Here is a 9834-nt window from a genome sequence, read left to right as displayed (position 1 = left end):
GGGATGGATTCAAGCTGGAGATTAACCATTCAATGTGATCACAAATTATTTCAGTAATCAGAGGAATGATTCATGCTAGAGTTAAACTCTGGTTTATCTCCAATATTAATTCATCCCTCACGAGAGCCAAGGAAACACTAGCAAATAACATCTTGCAGGGCAAAGTGGAGGGTAGCCGCCGACGCGGCCGTCCAAAGACAATTTGGATGGATGACGTGACGCACTGGACTGGAAGAAAGACCATGCAGTGACCTGGTCCGCCTGGCCGAGGACAGAACCGTGTGGTGTCGCACCGTCAACAGCTTAGGGTCGCCCCAATGGACGCATGACTACGGGACATGATTATGATGATGAATCCACATCTCTCAGATGACCACAGTCACTTGAATTTACATTGTTTATCACCAGTATGAATCCATATCCAATTCCTCTGATGATCACATTCACCTGAGTTCCCATTGCATTCTTCATCACCAGTATGAATCCTGGCTAACAGAAGCCCAGGGTTGCCCCCCCCCCCCCCCAAGGAACCGCTTCACAAATCCTACAGGGGGTCTACCAGTAACCCAGACCGCACAGTGCTCATTCGTATTTCCCGCGTATAGGAACTCATGAACTATGGTGGCGTCACCTGTTATTTACTAGAAGAACTCCGACATCCCTCAATGTGTACATCGAGGATGTAACAAATCGCCCCTTGATGTGTACATCGAGGATGTAACAAATCGCTGTTTTTAGAATCACAATTTTTCATATTTTTGTGATCAAAACGCTCACCTTCATTTGATCACATCTAGATCATTGGATTTGACATGTCTTAGGTAAACACTAGTATGTGTCGCATAAGCTGCGTCTACTTTTGGCCTTTTGGCAGATGAAAACAACATTAAGTCTTGCTCAGCAAAAAAGAGGAAAGAAAATTGGCAGCTGTTTCAAAATCCTTTCAAGTCCCTGTCATGATCTGGTCATGATATGATAGTTGCATCGGTTTTATCATCGTCGGTGTCCTGACATGTGTCGATGCTGTTGAGGCTGTAGAATGAAACTAAAAGCTGTGGTTCCTTGTACCCGAGTGTCTATGCCAGGACAAGTAAAAGATCCCACATAGGTGGACATAGGTGGACATACCTGCGCCGGCAATGTCTAAATTGCAATAGGGTTACAATGCCAGTAATGATATGATATAATACATGTACGATTCCCACCTGTCTAGTGTCTAATTACCCATGCCCTGTAAATGAAATACCTCTTCACATGACGTTAATCTTCTTTTACTCTTGTCTTACAGAAGTGCAATGATGTCCGATGATGGTCTCCATATCCCTGGAGGCTTGGAAGCCAGGCCAGCCTACAGGAATCCACAGCATACTCAGAAAGCCTTTGAAGTTCTCAACATTCTCAGAAGGTATCATCTTTGTGTACCCTTGTCCTTTTGAAAAGTTGTTAGGCCTACCGACTGTAACTACTTTTGATTGTTAGAATACATTCAACTCTCAAAGGAATGCTACATCAGTTCGTGTTAGTCACTTACATATGTAGTCAGTGAGAACCTTAATTGTAAATCAATATCACCCCTCACATTTTTGCCTCATCATTGCGCTACATTTTTTATGGCAATAGTCTTAATATGCATTGTAAGTCAAGTGTCAAATGGCGATCAGATTAAGGGTTTATGTTGTGATAAGAAAATCTTCATTCAAATTAAATCACAATTCTTATTACTGTTGTTCTTATTATTTTTACCTCAGTTTGAAAAAACTTTGTCTGATCATCAAGGTTTTAAAGAAAATGTAAATGCATTGCATTGTTTTACAGGCAAAGTAGGCTATGTGATGTGGTGCTTGTTGCCGACGAACTCGAGACTCCAGCCCATAAAGCAGTCCTTGCTGCCTGTTCGCCATATTTCTATGCCATGTTCACAGCCGACCTATCAGAGGCCAAAGCAGATAGGATCGTTCTTCAGGAAGTCGACCCCAAAGCCCTTGCTCTACTCATAGACTTTGTGTACACTTCGGAGGTCCAAGTTACAGAGGAAAATGTTCAGGTATACATATATATCAAAGTCCTTTTGCATTTGAGGGCATATAGAAATATCCACATGTTCATAGCTTAGGTTGTGAGCTGTAAGTATGTTTGAAGAAAGCAAGCTTTTGCCAACATTGATTGGAGAAAATAAAGGTTTTTATAACAATACCTTAAATTGCTTTAAAATGCATTTTTCAATTATGTTTTTGCCAAATTGACAGACAGATACTTGATTTGTGTGTGTATGTGGCTTATTATATTCTAATTCGGAGTGGATTAAAATTGCAAAGGCTTGATATTGTCAGTATTTCTTGATTTTTATCCTGCCTCGTCACACTTATAAACTTTGTCTTCTTCTAACAGATTCTCTTACCGGCCGCCAATCTTCTCCAGCTTGTGGAGGTCAGGGACGCATGTTGTGATTTCCTCCAGTCGCAGCTCCACCCATCCAACTGTCTTGGCATCAGGGCGTTTGCCGATCTTCATGCCTGTACAGATCTACTACAATATTCTCAAACATATACAGAGCAGCATTTCAGGTAAGATATGCAAATTTTTGCCGGCGTTTTATTTTCACAGATTTCGGGAATAACCAAGGCCTGGTCAAATCTTGCAGTCTATGCAGGATTTTAAGGCAGATTATTCACTCGATGATGGAACAGCGATATTCATTCGCCTTCTTTAGAGGAAATGGTCCTTTCAGGACAGTCATCACACCGAGATGTGGCTACTTGAAAAATCCCAAAATAAATGAGCATTCAAAAACTTACACCATGCTTTTGGTTTTAGTGAGGTTGTGCAGCATGATGAGTTCCTGTCATTACTACCATCACAAGTTTGTAAACTCATCTCATGCGATCGTCTGACTGTACAGACTGAGGAACAGGTTAGTTAAGTTCAAGTCATCTGTCATCTGTAGTCATCTGTCATCTGTCATCTGTCATCTGTCATCTATAGTCTTCTGTCATCTGTCATCTGTAGCATTGTTCGACTGGGATTAGTGTATCTCCTGGATGGGATGCTAGCCCATTGCTTGTGATCTTCAAGTGAAACTGCTAACCAACTGATTCAAATGGCATCTGATGACAACCTAGGTCACAACATTGACAACCTAGGTCACAACATTGACAACCCAGGTCACACTGATGACAACAAGGTCACAACGCTGTGTAACGAAACTAAGTAAAGTATTACATTCATGAACTACACTTAAGTTTTAAATGTACTTTTCCAACTTCAGGTGTTCGAGGCGGTGATATCATGGATCAAACACGACCTGCCCAGCAAGGAAGAATACAGCGCCCAGCTCATGGAGCATGTGCGCCTACCGCTGATGACCCAGGAGTACCTTGTACAATGCGTCGAGGAGGAACCCCTCATTAAGACGAATAGTGAATGTAAAGACTTTCTCATTGAGGCCATGAAGTATCATCTCTTGAAGGGAGAACAGAAATCTATGTACAGGACACCGAGGACCAATCCTAGGACGCCTATTGGACTGCCAAAAGTAGGTTGCTTCATGACCTCTGTACATGTGGCTTTGGGTTTTCTGCCTTAAAGATGCCAGACTCTTTACCTTCCAACATGATATTTGAGGGAGCATGTTGGTTTGAGCTGAGGGAAGTCCATGCATTATTCTAAGCAAAGGTTGTTATGATGTAAAATGTATTTTGAAATGAAATTGAAATTAAAGTTCTCATACAGTGCTTCCCACTGACATTTGGGCTGTCTCAAAGTGCTTTATATGTACATTCCCCTGCCTAATCGAGAAAGCTTTCTTTGGAAACCAAGGAGCCGAAAAACTGAACTACTCTTGGCCATTTCAGGCCAGTTGAATACCAAGTGGTGCTGGCCAAGCCTCAGAACCCACCATCTTCTGATTACAAGTCTAACGTACTTCTATTGTGCCCCTGCACTTTTTGAGTACCGGTAGACCTGTTAGCACAATATGCCACCACTTCAGGATTGAAAGCCATAAAATTTGAAGTCTATTCTCGGACTCGCAGGTGATTATATCTCTTGTTTTGATAGGTTTTACTAGTCATTGGGGGCCAAGCACCTAAAGCCATTCGCAGCGTTGAATGTTACGATTTTAAAGAGGAGAAGTGGTATCAGGTTGCTGAGATGCCGTCGAGGAGATGTAGATGTGGTATGTATTGATATTGAAAATCACCAAATCTTTGCACCGCCTTATTTTTACCATTTGCAAAAAGTTCAAAAAAGGCAAATTCATCTTACATTAACTTCACTATCATGAGTGACTTTGTCCCAGGAAGACTTGTGCTTCACCATAGGTGTACATGTGGTATTATTTCTAGATGGGGTTTGTTTTGGAATAGACATTCATATCTTCAGGATATTTTCTCAATCATTGAACTGAAAGGGGGATGTGTCACATCTGACCCCACTCTGGCTATGCCTACATGCATGGTCACTCTTTTAAACTCGTTTAATCTTTTCTAACTCATCGATCATCTTTAAGATCCCTTCTCTGATCGCAGGTGTTGCAGTGTTAAATGGTCTTGTTTATGCTGTTGGTGGATTCAATGGATCTCTGCGAGTACGCACTGTCGACGTCTACGACCCTTCCAAGGACACCTGGTCGTCGATAGCGTGTATGGAGGCGAGAAGGAGCACCCTGGGGGCAGCAGTTCTTAACGGTCTTATTTATGCAGTGGGAGGTTTTGACGGATCATCAGGTAATCCTTCTTGGGACACTAGAATTTGGTATTTGAGGCAGCAATTTCATTAGTAACAAGTTAAAAGTGTTGTCATACTTAACAGTATTCGTGGTATGTTCCCCAGCTTTCACTTATGTGATCAATGCTGGTTAACTACTGTATATTGTTTTTAGAACAGTATATCCCGAAGCCTCCGCACAAACTGTTGGAAGTCACGTCATAAAGAAAGAAATAGTAACTGTTATACAGTACTCATTTCTGACTTTAGCATTCCATGGTTATGAGCCAGACTCAGTGAAACCTAATGTCTTTAAAAAAACTAACGGTATTTGCCTCTTTTCGATAGGTCTGAATAGTGTGGAGTGTTTTGATGTTCTGCTGAATGAGTGGAAAATAGTTGCACCAATGTCCACCAGGAGGAGCAGTGTGGGGGTAGGCGTGGTCGGAGGTGAGTTTGATATCGTTTATCCTTGCGTTCTGAAGACATGCAATAGGCCCTAAATAATCTTTCGATACGGCTGCTTGCGACATGATCATGCAACTCACCTGATGGAATGCTTTATGCACTCCTACTGTACATGTACACATATTTGCCTGTAAATGTGATGCTTAGACTGCTCTGACCACTTCATCATCAGGATACTTGATTGTACTTACCCATTCATGTTCATTTTCTGCTTTGTATTGAAGGCTTACTTTATGCGGTGGGTGGTTATGATGGTGCGTCCCGACACTGTCTAAGTTCAGTCGAGTGTTATAATCCAGAGATGGACACATGGAACCCTGTGGCCGAGATGTCTTGTCGGAGGAGTGGGGCAGGTGAGGTTTATCATTCTATATCTTCAACTGTGTTCTCTCTTGTAAGCATTTGTTTTATGCCACAATTGTGAATATTAGTATTGGCCTGTTGATTCAGTCATCAGGCAGTCCAGAGGAATCCATCGCAAGCTACTCATATGTGGCTGGATATTGAAGAACATACCTCCGCACAGGGTTCGCTTGATCTACCCATTACCTGCACGCTCAACCATGTTGTAGCTCATGAAATTAGACTAACATTGTATTTCATCTTCCAATTGTTGTTTCAGGTGTGGGTGTCGTTGATGGTTTGCTATACGCTGTTGGGGGCCACGATGGTCCGCTAGTCAGGAACAGTGTAGAAGTGTACAACCCTGATACAAATGCTTGGAATAAGGTGGCAAACATGCACTTGTGTAGGAGGAATGCAGGTATGGTTCAAGGGGAAATCCTCAAAGTCTTTCTTCTGTGTTTTGGTTGTGTGAGCATTCATTTTATGCCACTGGTGTTGGGGTTATTGGGTGTCTCCTTCGTCAAACGGGCAAGGTGGTGACATCATTCCTGCTATCCTAGGCTCGAGGAATGTTGCCACCATTAAAACAAGCTGCTCACGTTCCATACTTCGGAACATGACATAGGAGCTTTTGCTTGCTCTGGCCCAGATGCACAGTGCAGAGAATCCTAGCTTTACGTATCAGTCGTATTAAAATTGACCTGCAATAGATGACAAGCGATATTTCTATCAAAGTGTTGTGTCAAACTGATGATTTGTGTTGGGAATATTTCAAGTCAACGCACTGAACTTTATAAGAAGAGACACCAGGTTGATGCACTGCAAAGTGTACTTAATTAATAGCCCGAAAAAGCTCTTGAGAGTATGTTTGAAGTTGAATTGGTGTTTCTTCATATTATTATTTCCTAACCTTGTCATTTTAGGAGTTGTTTCTCATGCCGGGTTGCTCTATGTGGTTGGAGGTGACGATGGCTCGTCAAATCTCGGTTCCGTGGAAGTTTACGACCAAAAAAACGACACCTGGACTCTTCTGTCCAACACCATGATGATGGGCCGCAGTTACGCTGGCGTTGCAGTCATCGACAAATGTTTATGACAAAGACTGCAGGGGAACTTCACGATTGAGGCGTCGCTATCGGGGGTCGAGGATATGGACACGGATGTTGAGGATGAAGCCGGTGGAAACTAAAGAAATCTTTTACCCTCCAAGAATAATGAGGCACCTGCATTCAGATCTATCTTTCAAGCTGTGGGGGCTGCGCGAACTTTTTCCACCCAACAGATGCAGAGTGAGACGCAAGCATCTGCTATGGCGGCCTCCCGTCTGTTGTTCCACACACAACCGTGAAATGAGGTCATGATGATGTCTCGTTTTGTCATTTGTACATGTAATCCTGAAGAACCGCATGCATCATTTGCGATGAGAAAGCTTACAGTGCTTTTCTATGAATGATGATGCAAGCAGGGGGCTTTTTGAGTTCGTAAATGTCAGGTGTTTTCATGTTAATGCGTAATGGAGTCACTATTGTGCGAAATGCATAAAACTTTGTACAGATACATAGATTTCTGGATTTTGTCCCTTGAATTACAGTAGAACCTCTCTATTAAGGACACTACTCGCTTCCTTATTAGATGTGCTGATTACAGAGATCAAATTTTAGAAACGACTGGTTTGGAACCAAAGCACTGTCCGTCATAGAGAGGGAGGTTGTGCTCCCAAGAATGGTGTCTGCTGAGGGAGGTTCCACTGTACTTTAGGACCTGAAGAGGCTCATGTAGAATTGTGTGGGTTAGGGGATAGAAACCTTGTTGTGGCCAAAAGGTTGTGAATCATATCACTTGTACATTCTTGTCACTGTCTAACTTGGTAAATATTGGCTGAATCAACCCGCACCAAATATCTTAAAGTCAGTAAGTCATGCTGGCGTTATGACATAATGCAATGTAAGATGTCAAGATCTGTAAATATCTGTAAAAAAATAGCTTCATGTAAACACCGATTATGGAATAACCTTTAGGACCGTTGTCATCTAAGCTCTCACTTTTAATGTCTCCCCATGAATTAACCCGACGCAGTACATCTTAAACTGGTTTGAAAGTATACATGTATGTCCTGTAATCAGCCATGTTCATACATGTAGCAGTTGAGTCAAGAGTTGTACATTGTATATACTGCATGTTGAAATGATGAAGCAGTGATTTGTAACATATCATTAACAAAAATTGATGTGCTGAATATATTGGGACAAATAGTTTTTGTGAGTAAAATGTGAAGTTCAAATGTGAATTTGTATATAATAATGTTATGATCATGTATTATTTTAGTCTCCAATACTCACAAGTATTGAATAAACGATAAATTGGTGCGATTACTATGATTGCTTACCATTTATTAAGTACCTTGCTAACGAGCAATTTAAATCACTGCCACCTGTGATTTACCTAAGTAGCATCAATAATGGATTAATCCATTATTGGTCGCATGTGATGATAATCGCTCATTTTCAGTGGTCATTTCGGCCGCAGCAAGACCAGCGGGTGCAAATACTGGTTTTACCCACAGTTGGGAGACACTTTTGTATCAAATAGCAGTGATTACATGTATAATCACTCGTTTCCTGGGCGCTTTAGCGAAACTGGCAGCTTCAGCTCATTTTCTCCATTGCAAAGGATAAGGGTACAAACATTTGCTTTTTCGCTTGAATATGTATTTCAATTTCTAATTAGGTTGTATTGAATCTCTGTACAGAGCACAGTATAAAAGTATTAAATTATGTTGAAATTACCCAAACTTCTTGTTCTCTTCCTGACTTTGAATGCAGTACATGTATACATGTACATGTACATAGATCAGAGACGCTCCTGAAACAGGCCCACAAAAACACCTGTTAAGAGAGAAGAGAGGACCTCAGATGCAACACTCTCCTAGACATGGACTTAAAAGGGGCGACTGCCATCTTTTAGTCTCAGGACAGGCCACCACAGACTTAAAGCCAACCTCATGCAGATGAATATGAGTCCAGAAGGTGCTTTTGCAACACATCAGATCAGACACCAGAACATGTGCTCCAGAAGTGGGGACATGGAGTGACTGGCCTTACGGCCATACGGTGCCAGGTTTATTAGAGATATAGGCCTGGGACTGTAGTATAGCCATTAAAAGTAAACAAAATATGTAAGAAGAAGATGCATGTTGTAGTGTTTCCTGCTGTCTTTCTTCAACACCCTGTAGGAATGGCAGTCAATTCTAAAACACCTTGATCACAATTATAAACCATAGTTTACAGTGTATAGTACACTATGCACCCAATGTGCCTTGTTTTGATGGCAGTGGTTATTCTTATACGCAAACAACACCTGCTATGGTTACAAAACATAACAGCAGTCAAAATCACATTTGATACCTCACTATAGTATTGGCTGTCTCGCCATACCACTTGAAACTGTCTTTTTGCCCAAATCCTTGACTCCCCACCTTGGTTTTAACCTAAACTCCAGCTTCACCCTCGCAGTGACAGGTGAGACAACCAGTACCTCCAGTTAGGAATCAGTTCCTTTAACTTATTATAAAGGATTTTAGGAGGGTCTACACATCAGTACTACTGGTGACTAGAATTGATACTGGAAGTCAAACCTTGTGGTTGAAGCCCAGTGGACAAATAGCAGCGCGTGTTCACCAAACAACAGTTGAACAGGTACTGCTCAGTCAATGGGCTGATGCAACCCATCAGTTCAATGAAAGTACAAACGTGGCCCTGCAGTTATATGCCATGGGAGAACATGGTGAAAACAACCCAGCTTGGATTCAGAGGTCCGACAAGCCAATTGAGTAATTTTCTCATTTTTCAGTGTAAATACATCCTCAAAGACACCTTGGTCTTGTGGGACAGTGATTGTGGAAGTTAATGATGTAACCCATCAGTTCAGTGAAAGTACAATCGTGGCTCTGCAGTTATATGCCATGGGAGAACTAGGTGAAAACAACCCAGCTTGGATTCAGAGGTCCGACAAGCCAATTGAGTTATTTTCTCATTTTTCAGTAAATACATCCTCAAAGACAGCTTGGTCTTGTGGGACAGTGATTGTGGAAGTTAATGATGTAACCTATCAGTTCAATGAAAGTACAAACGCGACTCTGCAGTTATATGCCATGGGAGAACATGGTGAAAACAACCCAGCTTGGATTGAGAGGTCCGACAAGCCAATTGAGTTATTGTCTCATGTTTCAGTGTATACATCGTCAAAGACAGCTTGGTCTTGTGGTACAGTGATTGTGGAAGTTAATGATGTAACCTATCAGTTCAGTGAAAGTACAAA

The 9834-nt window shown here is 41.8% G+C and overlaps 1 protein-coding gene across 2 annotated transcripts; it reads left to right on the top strand.

The window, feature by feature from the left end:
- Positions 1–709: 709 nt before the first annotated feature.
- Positions 710–8302, top strand: LOC135487191 (kelch-like protein 2). 2 transcript variants are annotated; one of them, XM_064770683.1, is made up of 12 exons: positions 710–821; positions 1289–1405; positions 1816–2044; positions 2389–2564; positions 2815–2911; positions 3266–3532; positions 4057–4174; positions 4527–4724; positions 5053–5154; positions 5397–5525; positions 5795–5935; positions 6441–8302. In XM_064770683.1, the coding sequence occupies exons 2-12, from the start codon at positions 1296–1298 to the stop codon at positions 6611–6613; spliced, it is 1740 nt and encodes a 579-aa protein (XP_064626753.1). In that variant the 5' UTR covers positions 710–821; positions 1289–1295; the 3' UTR covers positions 6614–8302. The 2 variants fall into 2 exon arrangements, with proteins under 2 accessions (XP_064626753.1, XP_064626762.1); XM_064770692.1 differs by having other exon boundaries at positions 710–831.
- The last annotated feature ends 1532 nt before the right edge of the window (positions 8303–9834 follow it).

The sequence above is a fragment of the Lineus longissimus genome, chromosome 1 (genome assembly GCF_910592395.1).
Source record: "Lineus longissimus chromosome 1, tnLinLong1.2, whole genome shotgun sequence".
NCBI lineage: Eukaryota > Metazoa > Nemertea > Pilidiophora > Heteronemertea > Lineidae > Lineus > Lineus longissimus.
This window is presented reverse-complemented; position numbering and strand designations above follow the sequence as displayed.

Coding starts and splice junctions, on each gene's coding strand:
- LOC135487191 (XM_064770683.1), top strand. CDS start 1,296: ATGATGTCCGATGATGGTCTCCATATCCCTGGAGGCTTGGAAGCCAGG. Junction 5,155..5,396: donor GGGGGTAGGCGTGGTCGGAG/GTGAGTTTGATA, acceptor TTTGTATTGAAG/GCTTACTTTATGCGGTGGGT. Junction 5,526..5,794: donor TTGTCGGAGGAGTGGGGCAG/GTGAGGTTTATC, acceptor TTGTTGTTTCAG/GTGTGGGTGTCGTTGATGGT.